The 19274-nt window shown below is 32.6% G+C and overlaps 1 protein-coding gene across 1 annotated transcript in view; it reads left to right on the top strand.

Annotated features, from left to right (window-relative positions):
• Positions 1 to 19274, top strand: part of TACR3 (tachykinin receptor 3) — an 88918-nt gene that overhangs the window by 24988 nt on the left and 44656 nt on the right. The window contains exons 2-3 of the mRNA XM_037830375.1: positions 8906 to 9094; positions 9191 to 9341. Coding sequence (XP_037686303.1) covers positions 8906 to 9094; positions 9191 to 9341 — 340 coding nt within the window. The remainder of the gene's footprint in view (positions 1 to 8905; positions 9095 to 9190; positions 9342 to 19274) is intronic.

The following is a 19274-nucleotide window of genomic DNA, read 5'->3' as shown; positions in this document are numbered from 1 at the left end:
GAAAGATACATGTCTTTTAAATTAATCTGGCAACCATCTAAAGGACTGTGTCCAGAGCAAATTTCCAGAGCAGATGGTTCCTATTATGATACATGTTCCTTCATTTCTACTAGGCATGCTTCCATTTTTCCTCTCCTTATCTGGCTTACATATTTATATTCCAATAGAATAAAAAATCCTGTAAATTACGTACCATTTTCTTTGTTATGTTTGGGGTGGGCGTGATTGCTGCTTCAATTGGTTAGCTCAAAATGCTAACAATAGCAAAAGTATCCAGGCTCAAATGGGCTAATTAACTTCCTTTGTTTCCATAAATTCACCTTCACCCCTAAATCCAGTGACACTAGAAATAAGGAAAATGGAGCAGAAGATGCATTAGCACGAAATTTTTTCCCACTTTAGAAAAATAACTCAAAGTATAACTGTATTAATTAACATGGAGCCAGTAAAACCGTTTGCCTGTTCTTCAAGGAACAGATTGTAAGATCCTTGTGGGCACTCATCATGTAGTTTTAGCAGCAGTGAGTACTTGACTGGCAGTAAGCATCTAATGCTTCTTGATGCAATGTTAAGAATTTGACACAATATTCTATGTTCTAGAAGATGTAAATATGGTAGAAGTAAGGACCATGATTTTAAGGTGAGGTACTCAAGATTTAGTAATTGTTGCATGACAATAAATAGTATCTATAGCTTTCTGTATAACATCAGCATGTGTACATATGGATCAGTTACTGACTTTACCCATTGTTAAGTCTGAGTTATACACCATTTTTACCCAGCCTACTCTCTCTTGCTCTCCTGTGTGGCTAATTGGCTAACTGAAGGTTGTCAAATGGCTGAGCATCACACATATTTTATACACTAGAATGGGTAATGCAAATTTATAAAGCATGACTTAGAGTCTAGGCTTAGATATTTTTGAGACAGATTTTAGTTTCTTCAAATTTTTATTAATAAATATGAACTTAATGAATAGAGATAAAATGGTAAAATAGGCATTATATTTCAAAGTTACTAACCATTTAGTCATAGAAATGACTTTTCTTAACACTATAACCCTCACTAATACCATGGGGAACACCCTACTTTTATTCGTTTGCAAGTACTGCATGCTGCCTGGAAACAGTATGACAGTCTAATTTGAGGCATAATACGACAGGAAGTAAAGAGTAGTTTCAATTAAAGGATTTAAGGGTATTAAAAGGAAACATAATTGCTTGGTAAAATAATGTGGCTTATTGTTGAATGGCATTGAAGATATTACAAGTCTTTTTTTTTTTTTTTTATCACACCCAACTACTTCATATTGTGAGTGTTAATTTCTCCCAAATCCTGCATTCTATGGAGTTCCGCTGAGCCTTTTGTTAGAGAACATTGCTATTCAATCTTTCACTTCTCTGGCACTGGGGACTTTCCATTACAATCCATCATTCTACTTGCTTTTCCTCACAGTTCTCAAAAGTCACCATTACATTCTAAATATGATGACATAAATTTAAATTTGCATCCTCAAACTAAAGTTTTAAAAAGGGTTATTGTGTGCTTGTAAGATAGTTGAGCTCCACATCTTCCCATCTCACTCAACTTCCAACAGTCAGCAATACACCCACACTAGGGTAGTTAAGGGTCATTTTAGTGCATTTTAAAGCCTAATTAAAACAGAGCATTTGGTGAGGAAAACTTGTGCACCCATTTCATGCAAACCAAAATTACTATTATTCTATCCAACAGTTATTTGGAGTTCTGGCTTTTAAAATCCAGATATAATGATACCCACCTTCAACAATATTGTTGCCATTCAGCAATAAGGTTTGGAATATACTGCTATTAAGGTAATAGTAACAACCATTATTTGCCACCCTGTAATAGCAAAGACACAAGCATAGTTCTACCATAGAAAATATGAATTTATTTTTCTATATTAGAACAGGGGAAAACCAATGCAAGAGTCAGATGAGTTTTTAAGTGACAGAAAGCAATGCAGCAGGGCAGAGTTAGGGCCTACAGAAATAAATTTTACTTTCTGGACATAGTAATGCATTGTAGATGTCATTTACCACTTCATGAGGATTATAAAGAGAGTGTAATAACGTCCTAAATTTAATGGACCTGAAATCCATTGTTTGGGAAATTAATTCAATATTGAAATGCTTTTTCAAATTAAATGAACTGTCTAGCAACTTTGATTTGCTTCAGTGGTGAGACAGATGAAAATGATAGACCTGGAAAATACTTATTCTTTGAAGTCAGATTATATGGCTATTACAGCATTTGTCTACCATGAACTCGGGAAGACTTGGGAGACTAATGGTCCACAAAGAGCAAAGACTATTAAATAAAATCATCTTTTATTTGTATGTGTGGCATGAGTGAGAGGACAGAGAAGCAGTTCTTACAAAGAAATGAACAGTTAACTTCTCATTTTTTCCATGTGTCTCATATATGAACTGACCACCCTCTAAAAGAGCAGTGTCCTGTCATTTTCCCTCTGCTTAGTTTACTTTTTTCTTCAGAATATTTACTACTATTTCTTTTGTTTATTGCTATATGGTCACAGCATCTAGACTAATACATGCACATATTTGGTATCCAATACATATTTATTGAATGAATGAATGAATGAAAATGACTTTTTAAACTTGTTTTCCTATCACCGATTAATGTGTGCTCAAATTAACTTTACAGGATATATGAAAATATAATTAAAAAGAAAAACCAGCTGTAGAAAAAGCCTCCATTTTACGTCTTTACTATATGGCTTTTGAAATTATCTATGCCATGCTTGTTGTATTCCATTTGCGCAATTAACTCAGAATTTACCTCACCACAACCTAAATACTCTTAAGATTTAGAAGTTCTCCTGCTTGATGGGCACCATCAGCATAATATACTGGAACTGTTATAGGCTACTGTTTACACCAGAAAGGAGTATGATATTCTGTAGATTCTTATTAGACCAATGTGAAGGGAATTAATTCCCAGGGCACCCAAAGGACTCTTGTATACTCCAAACAATTTTAAGGGGAAGCTAGTAGACAGAAGGCAAACTTTGGTTCCATACTATTTGATATGTGATTCATAAGACATGCAAATTACTTCAAACATATACAAGTTCCAGCATACCAGCTTGTCTCCACCAACCTGCTTCCTGACACAATCCTCTATATAAGGGCTGAATGATTAGCTTTCAGACAACCTTCCTTGAAGTAGAATCAGATTCTCAAAGTTGTGAGAAAGCCTATTTTCATCTATTATACCAATTCATCTGGTAGCTTACAGTCCTTTAGCTCACTCAGTAAGAGTGAATTCCTGACTACCACCACCAACCAAGCCAAAAAGAAATAACCCATTAAGCCCCTAGAGAGTTGTGAATGATCTTTCTCACATAAACCAGTAGTCTTAGTTCTACTTCCTAAAGTGATCTAACGCTGCTCTAATATATGTTCTACACCAAGTCATATATTTGACTAAAGCCAGCAAGTGTCCTGACTTTTTTCTGGGCTTAAAAGATTTCACTTGATTTAACATTAATTATATGTCATGTCCATTGCTCCAACCTGGATAGTTTTTTACTCTTATTCTCCTCCACTATTTTTGGCAAATTTTGTACCCTTCCTTCATTTAAAAACTCTTCCCCTTATAAAAAGAAATAAAACTATATTGAATGGTTTTTCTATTACCTGTAAAAATAATAAGAAAATAATCTGCCAAGAGTTCAAAAGCATTTTTATAGGGAATTAAGTTCTCAACAAAATTAAGTTTTGTGTGTGTGTGATTTCACGAAAGTTACTTCATGAATGCAGCTTCTTGGAAGTGACTTACACAAGTGGTTATATAATATATTTTCCCATTAATTTTCTGAGGCAATATAGAGATGACACAAAATTTCCACCATGCTCATGATAGTAAATTGGCCTTCAAAAAAAGTGATTTCAAATTTTATAATATCTCATGCATGAAATAGTCAACTTTAGATTTCAAAATTATACATCATCAAGAATAGCATAAGTCACAGAAAATAGTCTTTAGCAGCAAATTTTATATTGTCAATTTAGAAAACTACTTATGAATCTGTCTGAAATTTTGATAAATTTCATGTAATATTCACTACTTGTGTTAACATTTTTATACAAATTATTTTGTAATTACTAAACATAACTATAATTTAAGGATTAAATGAATTATACATAAAGCTCTGAGAACAGTGTCTGGTGCATAGTAAGCATTTAATAATGTTAGCAATTATTACTTTTATTGTTAATGAGGAAAATCTAAACTTACCAGTCAGGTCATACTTAATACCTCTGCCCAAAACCTACATCTCTAGCTTATCTGACACCACTGTTTTCCCCCCCTTTTTGTTGCAGTAAAACTGGTCTTCTTTTAGTTCCCCAAATACCTCATGGTTTCTCAGACCTCTATATTCTGCTGCTCTACTTTCTCCATTCAACCGCAACTTCCTTCTCATTATCCCCCATTTATCCTTCTTATCACAAGGTTGCTTCCTCAGGGAAGATGTATCTAACACCTTTACCGCCATCTCAACCTATATCCCAGAGTAGGTCAAATTCCCCTATGTTTTGCTTCATAATTACTAGCACATCTTCATTACACAACAATGTACGTGATGGGGACAATTTTATTCACCAGGATTCCCAAAAGACTGGACTTGATGGACTGGCCTAATGAGGGAATAAGGGACTAAATAAGGGTTAAACCTCTCAAGAGGTTGTAAATAGCTGGGTCACCAATGGTGCGTGTCAAGTTTTAGAAAATTGCAGAACTTGAGGTGAGCAGCACAAAGATAACAAAGTCAAGTCTGGAACCATCAGGATGAAGAATGGCAGTGCAAATAAAATTTTGAAATCTGCCACAGTTAATATAATTGGATTTCTTGTGGAAATCATAAGATGGGACAATTTTCAAACCAGGTGCATACTCCATGGCACAAATGTATTTTATATAGAATTAAGAATGGAGACAAAGTGTGAAATATGTGTAAGGTTAAAAGTTTAAGAAAAGTTTAACCAAATATCCAAGAGGCACTGTTGCTCCAGGAGATACATAGATAATAATCACATATTTTGTAACTATTTGAATAATATATTTCTTCTGCATTAGACTCTGAACTTCAAAAGAACAGGAATCACATCTATTTTATTCATCAACGTGGCCAAAGAATATAACATAATCCTGGGAAATAGCTGGCTCTCAAGAAATAGTTGACAATAAATAGTTGATAATAAATAAATAAATGAATAGATAAATATAATTGTTAAATTTAAAATATCTATAATGTAACTCAAATACCTTCACTATTTTTGAAACTTTTTATTTTGCATATATAATTTCCCCCCAAATATCAGTGTTTTAATTTTACTTATAAAAATCAAAGAATTTGAGGAAATGAACAGTGATTTTTGGATAATATTTTGAAGTTCTTATTATATGTGTTTGTTTTAATAAATGCTTGTTCACTTTGAAATTCATTAAGACAATATTTATGATTAGTTCTTATTTAAGAATCTATGGCAATCTGTTTGGTGAGGGAAGAATTTACGGTGGGAAGCTTAGCCAAAAAACAAGCTATTGCAATCACATAAAGGTCTTATATTTCTTTAAAGTACTGACAATTATTTGGGTGATATTATATCTCAGGATCATTTCTTCTCAAGGTCCAGATGATATTCACCTGGATAGCCTAATGATTCATTTTCTCCACTCCCACCGTGAGAGATTGACTGCTGCTGGAAAACGTCACAGAGTAGGAAAGATTGGTGCTACAACGAATTCCTAATCCATCCATTTCAAATTAGTCTTCACTATAGCCTCTCAATTCTGCCTACTTCTTCAGGCAACTGACTCTTACTTTCTACAACATTCTGAATTTTTTTTTTTATTACTTTCCTCAAACCATTCACTTATTTCAATGTCCCTTACCACTCTATTCCAATCAGCAATCACCTCTCACTCGAAGCAAAACAAAAGCCATGTAATTTAACTCCCTTATCTTCCATACTTTCCCTCCTCCAGACCATTCTGCTAACTGCAACTAGATGCAATATCTAAAATCGGGTTATTAATCTATTATCTGATTATCAATTTATTATGATTATTCCCCTATTATCTGATTATTAATCTAATTTCTGACTAATCAGAGAAATCTGATTATTCTGTTCCCCTGATGAAATCACCATAAAGCAAAATCTTTAACCTGCACTATAGCTTCATCTTGAGCCATTTCCCTCTTTACTTTTTTTTATTTCAATTGTGTTTCAAAAATCCAACATAGGATTTTTGCACATCCTGTTTGTTCTCTCAGAAATCTTTGCAACTTTTGCCCTTCTGCTACCTTCCATAGTCGCCCTTCTAAGTTTCAAGCCAGAATTACTCTTCTTAGGAAAGACTATCCTGATGCACAATCTAAATGGGGTGTTCCTAGGAAATGCATTCATATGTCTGTATATTGTACCTTTGTAACACTTTTCACAGTTGTATTATACATCTACCGGTGAGATTATATGATTAGTATCAGTCTACCCACTCCACTGTGAGCTCTGTGAAGGCCAATTTTGCTCACTGTTGCTATCACTACAGTCTTTGGAACATTCAGTAAATGTTTTGTTAAATGAATGATTAATGGCTCAGACCAGAAGTGACAAAACTGCCAGCTTGTGGTTTCAACATTTCTACTCCCATTGAAGTGTTATTTATTGAGGACATCAATTGATTGTTTTCATATAATTCAAATGAAACAACATTCTACCTGTCAGGAAACTATTTCTCTTATGTTAGACTAATTGGCCAAAGGAATCAATAACAATTCTGCAGTTTATTTTAAACTATCTGTGCCACAGTAGCTGTACGGGGCTCTAACCCTGCTCATGTGCTCATGTCACTCAATTTCTCTCTTTAGTTTCAAAAAAATGTCTAAGCATCCAAATTGCCTTCATAAAGTCTCATAGAAAGCAAAAAAGAAAAAGGTTATAATAGAGTTGAAGAATAATCAGTCCAGTACAACAAAATTTATTGACAGTGGTTGTGCTAGGCTCTGGAAACACACATATAATAATAATTCAATGTATTATGATAAATGCTATACTGAGATATAATAAACAACAGTGGGAACAGAAATGTCCACTTGTAATTGTTTGAGTCTTTTTTTAAAATAACACATAAATGCTTTTAGATTCACAAGGCGATATGATACTTCTGATTATTTGGGAGCCATCTACCTTATATATTTCTCTTTCTCTTCCACAGTTGCATGCTTTTGGTTGTAAACAAAAGTAAAAATCTGTATCTATACGCATTCTGAAGAATGACATAATTGGTTTTGAGTTCCAACTTGTCCTCTTCCATCTGGGTCTTTTTGGATGATTTACTTCTCTTTAAGCCTCAGTTTCCTTTTCTGTAAAATAGAGATAATAATATATTACCATTTAGTGGATTATTTTTTATCTTGAATATAGATAATGCATGCGTTAAAGTGACTGGCACATGTTTAGCAATCAATAAATGTTGCTATTATTATTCTTCACCAATAGGGTAAGCATGCAAAGGTTTGGAGTCCTTAGTCCCAAATATGTGCATTTTATTTTTCTTGTATTATTCACTTTATTTTCCTAAACCAAAGAACTGTTTTTCTAGTTATCTTTTCAAATCCAGTTTCATGTTTCCCTATTAGCTACCATATGCAATGAATTAAGAATACGTCTGCTAAGTAAATTGTTATTTAATATTAAGAATAGTATATGATGAGATCATTTATATCTACTAAAGGCCTAATTCTGATTAATAGTTACAAAAGCGAAGAGCAGTAGGTAAATTGATGAGTTATGCCTATTTTGAATTGTATTCTTAAAGATAAAATGTCTTTGGTTTAAGTAGCCCATTCTTTGATGAAAGTATTGCCTTTGAAAGTTTTTCATAAATCAAAATGTATTTAAGAAACACAGAATGATCAATGACAAAAATAAAACCATTGAATAATGTGTTTTCTTAATGACTACAAAAACAATAATTAATTTGGTGTATATTATTTTCTGCTCTGAACAGTAATGAATAAAGTTTGACTTTTATGACTATATTCAGAGAGTTCCCAGCTTCTCAAAATGTTGCACTCTAAGAGAGATGTGAAAATAGTTTTTTTGAGTCACAAGTATATTTTCACATAACAGCTGTGTTAAACATGGTTCCATAGATAGACATCATGAAGATTTTAATGACAGTATAAATTCAACTTGGTAGGTTAAAGGAAGGCATAGCATCAAACAAACTTGATTTTTCATCCTTATTGTCCCTTGCTGCTTTTAAATGGATGTGAAGATGATATTCTTCGTAGGGGTTCCTCATAATATTAATATAAGGAATTACTCATATTATTTCTCTAGCATTTTTTTTTCTTTATTAGAGAAATTGTGGGTTTGAAGAATGATCATGCAAAAAATATAGCATTTTCTTTTAAGAACTTACTCAAACATAGGGAAGAAAAAGGAAGATGAGAACAAGTATTTTTAAGCACTTATTGCATGCCTTTCTAAATCAATTCAGCAGGCCTTTATAAATTCTGATAATGTGCTAGGCACAACACCAAATAATCAAAACGTTTCACTTGTATTATTTATATTGATCCTCACTTGATCCCTACAAGGCAGGTGTTCTTATTTCTATTTTAAAAATAATGACGCTGCAGTTCAAAAAGTTTAAAGAAGTGACAGAATAGGAACTAGATATGCCTAGTTCCTAAGACTATACCACTTTTATTATTCTCGGCTGTCTCGACACAGCAAAATCCTTACCGTCCTGTTTAGCAGGAGAGCAACAACCCTGGCCATTGAAACTCCATTTTAAATCTATTAACAAGAGAATTGTCTGACAAAACGATATTGTTTTCATATAGGTATATGGCCATTATTGATCCCTTGAAACCCAGACTGTCTGCCACAGCTACCAAGATCGTCATCGGAAGTATTTGGATTCTAGCATTTTTACTTGCCTTCCCGCAGTGTCTTTACTCCAAAACCAAAGTCATGCCGGGCCGTACTCTTTGTTATGTGCAATGGCCAGAAGGTCCCAAACAACATTTCACGTAAGTTAATTTTCTCTTGTGCTTCTCAATTCAATTTATCAAACATTTAGAAAATATGTTTTTCAGTACATAGCTTTTTTTTTTTTTTTCCTGCAGATACCATATTATTGTCATTATACTGGTGTACTGTTTCCCACTGCTCATCATGGGTATTACGTACACCATCGTTGGGATTACTCTCTGGGGAGGGGAAATCCCAGGAGACACCTGTGACAAGTATCATGAGCAGCTAAAGGCTAAAAGAAAGGTACTGTTCCATATAATTTACCTAGCATTTTGTAAATTGTGTTATATCAGGAAAAAAACTACTTATGACATTTTAATAACATGTACTTTGATGCTTCACTTCTACTTTTCTTTTTTCTTTTTCTTTTTTTTTTTTTTTGTCTTTTCTTCCTCTTTAAAATTTTGGCCCTCCTTCCCTCCTTCTTTCCTCCCTCCCTCCCTCTCTTCCTTCCTTCCTTTATCCTTCCTTCCCTCCCTCCTTCCTTCCTTCCTTTTTTTTTTTTTTTTGCCTTCCATAAGCCATTGTCCACATCCAATATCTGTGATAGAATAGACACTTCCTTACAGAAGGACTTTTTATCATTTTTTGCAGAACATTCTCAATTACTCCACCTGAAACAGCTGAAATTTCACTTTAAGTGGGGTCTTGGTTGATTGTATTTCTGCAGCTCTGACTATATTTGTACTTTATTAAACAGACTCTAAGGAGCTCCCTGGGCCTCTATTGTTCTCTATAAACTGTCCAAAGCTTGCTTTACCCTGGGGATGGTGGCATCTCTTTTAATATGTGCTGCAATTACCTAGTATCTTTCTCCCCCCCCTCCCCCGTTATCTCTTCCTTATCTGGTTTCTATACAGCACCACGTATATCAGATTGAGAGATGACAGTTGCATGAATATTATTCAACAACTTATCGAGTGACATGAAACAAGCCTATATCTGACTTATTCGCATTACCCAAGAAAATCACCAAAAATTATTCTATCATGATTTTGCTAGGATGAATTTTTTCACTAAGATTTTCTATCATTATATGACTCAATGAGTGAGATTTTACATAAATTCATGGAGTTGAAAGGAATCTTAAAGTTGTCTGTCCCATCTACCTGTCTCCAGTTCTTGTGTGCTGAATAAATGAATATCAGAGGTTTTACCAAGGATGAGTGCTTTATACTGAATAGGCCAATTATTATTTATTACACTTTGGATTCATTTGTTTATGGAGAACTAGTACTAACCACATGGACACTTTTCTTAAAATACACTCAACAATCTTAAAAACACTTAACTATAAACAATCATAATGAACAGTAATGTTTTGTAAACCTAATATAGAAAATTTATTCCATTTCAATACTAATATGTTCTACTGATTTGCTATTGACAAATAATGGTAGATAAGATTTATGTCCATTTAACATTTTATCATGATCACTAGTATTTAAAAAAGACAAGGTAAGCATGATATTTTTCATATCACTTTACTTACTTTAGCCTATAATGTACATCACTGCATTTTATTTATCTTTCAAAAATATATATCTTAAAATTGATGTAGACAAGCAATAAAACTACCACTAGCATATTTTAAAAAAAGAATCCTAAAACTAGAAGAACTTCAATAACATGGTCATCTCCTCTGAACAGTTTGTATCTCTCCTTTGCAATTTCATCCCTCATTTTCTAACATCATGTTCATATTGCAAAATACTGTTTTTTGGTTATTTTCTTATAGCTATGTTTTTGGCATCATCACATTGCATACTGGCTTGATGTCTACATATTTCTGTCTTTGTGTTACCCACTCTCGCTCCTAAATAAAATTAAAACAAACCCAGTAATTTTAGATAATTGCTCTTTTTCTTCATTTATATATAATATTTTTCTAGGAAGAAATGAAAATTCTGAGTGTTCCTTTTTATTCTTCAGTTTTGAGACCCACAGTAAACAATTCCAAGAGGGAATGGTTTTGCCTATACCCCTCTCTAACTGGTGAGAGTAAGGCATAAATAATTCCTTTTAATTACTCAAAAATGTCAAAGTAAAATTATCAACTAGAACTGAGAGTGTCTCCCTTCTAGAATATTTCAAAAGAGTAAGAGACATTTTAAAATTCCAGTCCACATGTCTTTCTTTCACAGTGTGCTCTGGACTGAACCAATGCAAAATGACATTCATGCCATGGACTTCTCATAAATCACCTAGACCTTGGATTCCTTTCACATTTGTTCATTGGTGTAACCATCAGTTTCTAGGCAGTAACACTCATTTTGCCCCAAATTTTGAAATTTCGACATATATCTAGCTTTTCTCTTAATTTCTTTCTTTTCTTCTAAAATTGAAATATTGTTCTGATATGGTTGGGAATGCACTTATTTCAAGCAATCGTGTTATTTTCATATTTTTTCATATGACTAGTTCGATCACAGATATAATTTGTACCCTTATTGAACCAATTATACTCTCTCTCCTAGAAACTATGTCTTTGAAATTGCAGATTGGATTTAAGAGGTAAATTAAAAGAGTATGGCTACATTAGTGCAAATTCATCATGACTATTGGAACAAACAACTCCATAAACAACTCTGAGTCAGTATCTTAATAAACTAGCAGATGTTTATTGAACCCCCAAACAGACATGTACAAGAACAAATAAAAGCTGAAGAAATGTTACTCAAGAGAAGATCTTTGCCACCACTGAGGATCCCTGCTTCAATTTCTCTCAAGATCTTTAGGAACTGTGCTTAATTTCAATCCTTGAAGAGTAAATTCTTTGACGAGTAGCAAGCAGAATATATTACATTTTTAAGTTTTAAATGTTGAATTAATATAAAACTTTCAGATAATTTAGGATTAACCACTCCCTTTAGATCTCTATGTATTTACTGCTTAAAATACATATATAGTTTGAAAATAATACCAGTGGTTCTAGCCAGTACCAGGTTAAAAAAATAAGTAAATATTAGTCTTGAAAAATAAGTTAACATCTTTAAAAACATTTCCTCATTAAAATTAGAAGAATGAACCTGATCATCATTATTAAAATTATTTGGCTCCAAGAGGCTTAATAAAATCTAGGAGACAATCTGTAGGGATTATTTCAATATTTAAGCCATGATAGAACTGGGTCTTCCTAGGGAGAAAAACTGTTCATAAGCATAATAATAATAAACTCTTTCTTATATAATTTAGTTTACTTTATATACATTAGAAGCACTTTATATACAGTATAAGCCAACCAAAGTTGTCCTTAATTTATAGCGAATGTTCTGGGTTTTAAAAGGCTGTATGTTATGTACCCATTGGCTTTAAATATAAGCCTGTTAAATATGTATATTGAAATATTGCTTCTTTCATGTTAAAATTGATTAACTTAAGGATCCCTGCACTCTAAATAAAAGTAACTATCTCCAGGTAGTTGCAAAATATAAACTATTAATTAATATCACACAAATTCTAAAGCCTAGGCTGTTTATTTCTATTTTTTAGTGGCAATTGATTAATATTCTTGCCAAATCTCCCCTTCAGAAATGTATAATATGAAGTACATTGCCATAATATTAAAGTTGGAAGTTTGAATTATAATATTTTATAAATTTTTAAGAGAATGCTTGTTGACCATTATCCTGTTTGCCAAGCCATTATATTAATGCTTAGATTCTAGTGTGAGAAAATTCAGTGTCTAAAATTCCTTGTCTACTTTTTTCAACTTGTTTGTAAATATAGTCACAGATTTCACCTGCCTATTCAAACCTTGGCTAAAATACTAAGTATGAAAATTATTATTAAAAATTCTGTATTTAAATTCATAACAAATATACAATAAAAATTGAAGCCTTATCTCTTGGTTTAATATATCATACGTGGGCATATGACAGCTCAAATTTTAAAAATTCATTCTCCTGGCAAGGAAAAAATATATACTAAAATTATTTGTGTGAGTGAGACAGATGAATGTCTGTAGGAATCATGGCATACCTATGGAGAATACAAAAACTAAAAGACTAGTGATCAGTGGGATGGGAAGAAAATAAATTATACTAATAATTAACAGATGTATGCATTGGACAAAAAGCACAAATAATACTTCAAATTATTATAATTATCAAATGCATCTGTAAGAGAAAGCAGTGGTACCTACATAGATAATAATAAGAATAGTTATGCTAGATCAACCATATTTCATTCATTGAAAGTCATTTATTAAAAGCTCTTATTATCTGAATTCAGGGAACCTTTGTCCATATTTCTGATATACTTGTAAATCAGTAAAGGAAGATGAATTGTCATCTGTCAGTTGTATTAATACTGGCAAAATGCACAGACTCCCTCCCTATCTGGAGGGAGATTTCTGAATGCATGCCACAGAGCTTTACCATATGTCTGGTCATGTTCAAAATTCATAAATAATAAGAATACAAATGTTGCCATCATGATAATTAAATACTGAGTTAGAAACAGAATATGAGATGACTGAATCAGGAGGTAGCAAGGCCAAGAGCACAGTGCCACATGCTTGATAGATTGTATGTGCCCTGGATCTTGGTCCCACAGCCACAGGAAGCACAGGGTCTTGCAGGTTGAAGATTAGTATTCCAGTGCTCACCCTATGACCCTACGTAGGTGTGAACTTAGACACATCACTTTATCTTTGGCTGTTTACTGGAAATTGTGAAGAAGGTTATATAGAAAGGCCATTTGGAATAAAAATTGCAAAGCTTGGAAACAGGAAAAAAGATTCTAATGCCTAGTACTGTGCCTTTTACATAGCAAGCACTTAATCCATGTTAATATTTCCTTTTACTCTTGCCCTTTTGTCCCTTTTCAATATGGGGAATTTAAAATTTGCTGCAGAACTTTATAAACTTGAACTTGAAAGTTTGATCCAGGTATTGATATCTGATTCTCATTTCTTGCCTTTTAATTAATTGTGAGCTTATACTTAGGATGGGTGTAGAATTTATCAAGATTTTTGTCAAGATTAGGATAAAATGAGTTTCCATGTGTACTAAGGTTTCTTGGTTTTCTATGTATTTAATTGTAACAACGAAGATAAATGACACATTGCCTGTGACTACATTTAACCATAGGAAGACAACAGCAACACCCAGGCACAAAAAAAGCTATTTTCAGTTTTTTAGGTTAAGTCTATAAGCTGTACCTCTCACTGTTGGACAATATCATTAAAACAAGTTGAATGAAGAATTTGATAGTATATTTGCTTCCTTCTTGGTGTTTTAATATTTATATCATTTTTGACACTGTTAGCTTGAATTGCTTAACAGTAATCCACCATTAGCCACCCAGCTACAGCAAAGTAATATAATATATGTTTTAAAAAGATAAATGGCTAGTCTTATGCCTCTACTTTTCTTCCACATGATGGTTTCTGATGAAACATAATACACATGTATATTTTTCTAAAAGAGAGTTCACTATGTAATGAGCAGCAGTGGCAATGTTCAGAATAACTGAGAATCTCCTGATTTGTGAAGAGATTAGAATTGTTCTGTTTGACTCTTTACCCCATAACAAACTTATTTATTTATTTTTTTACTTCACCTCCTTTGCTGCAATTAAAAAAAAACCACTTGAAATTATCCATATGAATTAGACCAAATATCAATACCTTATATGGGTATTCAAACTCATAAATAATTATGACTTCTTATCTTTGTGTCACACTCTAATCTTCCACAATTCATTTCCACACATCTTTCCTCCAATAATATGTCATAATGATATCATTTTTATTAATCATATTACTATTAATCATAAAACCATATCTCTCTTTTAAAAACTCATGTATTCTACTTCGTTTTGAAAATAAATATTGCCATCCAGCCACAAAACCAACATTTTAACAAAAGATTTCTTAGGGAAATAAAAGCCAAGGTTTGAGAAATATCTTTCCTAAGTTTTTGTCATGTATCATAAAATATCTCTCCACTAAAGAAAATAAAAGTTATTGCAAGCATTTTTCCTTTAATCATTCATGATTTTTTGCCAACTATTTTTCATTCAGATATTGTAAGTTTTTGTTTTAACTGATGAACTAATGAACAGCATTAGAACCTATCTGCATTTTGTCTTTTCAAAATTATATATATAATAACCCAGCATGGTATGAACGAAAAATATATATATCTAATTAGATCTTTGAAAGCCTCACTATCTTAAAAGAGATGAACTAAATGCAAAACAAAACAAACAAAAAATATTACAAACCTAAAAAAGATATGACTAATATTACCATGAAATGCTTCTAAATGAAACAGAGAAGCTTAAAGAGAATTTATGATTTTGTTCACCCTATCTGACACTGGCCACCCAACCCTGTGCAATAGTCTACAATCAAGAGAGTTTTCTACACCTGAGTTATGCAGTGATTGTCAATACCACTTGCTTTAAACTTTTTGATTAAATGTTCTCCCTGTTCTTTTTGGGTGGCAGTGGATGGGAATCAGTTTGAAAAAACACTAGAAATGTTTCTATATGTTTATTTTTCCATCACCAATAGTACTTGAGAAGTAGAGGGAATTATTCCTTTTGGACTCTGGGAGGCAATATCTACTTGAGTGCCAATCACTTGAGTGCTTGCCAATCACTTGGAAAGGTTCTCTGTGGATTACTCATGAATATTTCTTGTTCTGCAATTACAGGGGCAGAGAAGATTGGGGCCAGGTTCAGGCATCATGGATTTCTGGCAGGAAAATGAAGCTTTTCATATAAAATCTATAACAATTGCTACAATTCTCATACTCCAATTGAGAATTTGTAGCAGTTATTGTAGATCTTTTAAAATCACTGTCTGTATAGATAGATCAGATTTAATCAAACTCTTCTAGGAGTTTTATGGACTGTGTATTTGTTTGTTGTTTAAAACTTAAATCCATCTGAAATTTATTTATACAAGTTATGGAATGAGGCCTCAATTTTACTTTTTCTAAATACTCTTGTTATCCCCATCACCATTTATTGAACAATTCATCCTTTCCAAACTAGTATAAAGTGTCATATTTATCATAGTCTATATTCTCAAATGTGTTTGAGACTGTCAGCATTTTCTGTTCTGTTCCTTTGAGCTATCTCTCTATACATGCATTACAACCACACCAGTTAAACTAACAAAGCTTTATAATATTTTAAAATATTTTTAATATCTGACATAGAAGCCTTCTACCCCAATTACTCTTTTCTTCCAGAATTTTATTAGCTATTCTTTCTTGCTTGTTTACTTTTATATATAAATATAAAATTTATAATCATCTTATCTAGTAAAAAATAATGTTTATTCCTAGAATTGAATTACATTTATTAACTTTGAGATAATTGAACAATAAATATTTAGTGGTAGAAATATGGAATTGATTGATGAATGGATAAGTGAATGGTGTTCTTTTATGTTACTCTTAGGCAGTGAGTTAGTCTGAGAATAGAGGCAATAGAGTCAGTGTACCGAATTCAAATGCTGGCTCTCGCACATACAGTTGGAAATATAACATATCTGAGCCTCAGAAAAGTTGCAATCCCTGTAAAATGGAAATGAAATTAATAACACATGATCATGTGTATTTGTAAAGATTAAATGAGGAAATATATGTTAAGTACTTAGAACAGTGCTTAGCACATAGAACTATTCTCAATAAATACCATATATTATTTTATGTACTTTACTGCACAAGTATTGGGGACATCAGAAACCATCATGTGGTAGAAAAGTAGAGGCATAAGACTAGCCATTTATGTTTTTAAACCTAATATGACCTACATTTTATACTGTGTCATAGTTTGTAAAGATCTCCCCTATATATTGTATAATTCTCATAATATCAATGTGAATTTTTTCCTGTTTCACAGAAAAAAAGAAAATAAGTCTCAAACTTACAGAATTAGTAAGAGGCAGAACATGGACTTGAATCCTGGAACAGGAGTTTTAGGGTTATGTTCTTTTAGAGAAGTAATTCAAAGAACCAGGTATCAGAATGATACCTTATGTCTGAATATTATTTCTAGTATACAAGGAAGTTTCTCATGTATTGTCTGTACTAATCCTCACAATAACCCTAGGAGATAGGCCTGGTAGAAAATGTCTTCCCCATTTAATAATTCAGGAAAATAATGTCATGAGAAGGTGAAAAACCAAAATTCATACAGCTAGAAATTGTGCAAGTAGAGCCAGTTCAGTCCAGCAGAACGCAAGACCGCCATTCTTTACACTACTTTAAGGTGAAAATAATTGATGGCTAACCCTAGCCAATCTCCTGTCCATTAAAATCCCCACCCTCATCATTCCATTATACATCCTGACTTACTCTCAAACAGTGCTGTTCAAGAGAAACTTCTGTTATGATGAAAATGTTCTTATGTAGACTGTCCACTATAGTAGCCATTTGCCACATGTGGCTATAGAGCACTTGAAATATGGTTATTGCAAACAAGAAATTAAATTGTTCTTATTTTATTTTAACTAATTTAAATGTAAATTTAAATAGCTGTATTGGTTGGTGCCGCTCTAAAGAGACATAAGAACAAACCAAGTCCAGGAATTATTATACAACCAGTGTTTATTCTCATTTATTTTGGTAACGTAGTAGGAATTGAAGAAAATTTCCTAAGTCTACGATTAAGTTTTGACAACAGTTAAGATACAGTTAACATTTTGCTCAGAGAATTCTGGTATTTGAGATACTTTTCTCTATTCTTGATTCTTGATTCTTATTATGTGTTATACATATTTCAACTGAGTTGTGTCACATATATTCTTATTTTTGTTATGTTTCTTGAGCCATAAGTAAAGATTTTCCTTGCAAGGATAGAGGCACCATGAATTCCTGGTATTTTGGACCTCATATCTAACACAAATGCACACACATATCTTCACAGCATTATGTACAGGGGACAAGATGAACTGTGGAGTCAGAGAGTCTGGCTTGTTTCCTGGATTTTCAGTTACTGGCTCCCCAAATTTTGATCACTCAGCCTCTATTTCTTTATTTTTGAAGTTGTGAAATAATATTTATTTTCTTACACTATTTTGGTGAGGGTTAATCAAGATAAAGTATATGTCAAAGTGTCTCAACTTAATAGATGTTCATAAATATGTGATGCCAATCTTCCCTTAGTTTGGTCTACTTGTGATACAAAAATATATCTAATTATGCTCACGAATAAAAAGAACAACGCTCATGATAATGCTATAAAAGCAAATAGCATTTAATGGTGATTATTATGTGCCAAATGCTTGACTTAGATGCTTTAGTTTAGCAAATTCAATCTGACAACCACATGAGGAAGACACTATCATTATTTTCATTTTACAGATGGATACACAGTTTTTAAATGGGTTAAGTAACTTTGCCAGTTTATTCAATGATAGAGTCAGGATTTGAATCCAGAAAGTCTGATTCTAGAGAATGTGTTCTTAACTTCTCTGTAATATTGACTTTTTTTCTGTAGTAGATTCAAGTGGAAAAAAGTAAATAATGTAAAGTAATTCTTTACATCTTTTCTGTGTGTTTAATTACTAGTAGTGCATTTGAACGGCACCATTTTATTATTTATTATTGTATTATGAGTTAAAAGGCTTTTTCTTAAAGAAAAAACCATGTGACCATCTAGGATATTGATTATTCAACTGTGATAAAATTATAGTACACAAGGTATTGCCTTATCTGGGAACATTCTTACTTGCTGTTGAATAACATACTTAACTGTGAACATCAGAGCCAAATATAAGATTTGAGAGATCTGGCATGAGTTATTGGCTTAATGTAAACCTAACATCAATAGCATCAGCAGTCATATTTTCTGCCTCATGTGCTAAGTATCTGCCACACACTCCTCCTTAACTGTAATTGAATTTGTATAACTTATTTCTCTCCTGCACAATAATTTTATAAATCTTCCCCTAAGTGCCAAGGTATCTTACCTTTACCATTCTTTTCATTTTAAAAGGTAAGTATAAGATCCAGACGTAAATTTTAAGCAAGAAGAGAGCTATCTGATTTGTCTTGAATTTGCAAGTGTTCATCAAAGCTGAATAATGTAAAACTAAGCTGAAAGTTTAACATCACATAAGGCGTTGTCTTTACCTAGAAGATACATATACAGATTTATTTGCATAATCATCTGTTAAAAAAAAAGTTGCATCAAGTTGTTAGGACATGTATG

The sequence above is a fragment of the Choloepus didactylus genome, chromosome 3 (assembly GCF_015220235.1).
Source record: "Choloepus didactylus isolate mChoDid1 chromosome 3, mChoDid1.pri, whole genome shotgun sequence".
Taxonomy (NCBI): domain Eukaryota; kingdom Metazoa; phylum Chordata; class Mammalia; order Pilosa; family Megalonychidae; genus Choloepus; species Choloepus didactylus.
This window is presented reverse-complemented; position numbering and strand designations above follow the sequence as displayed.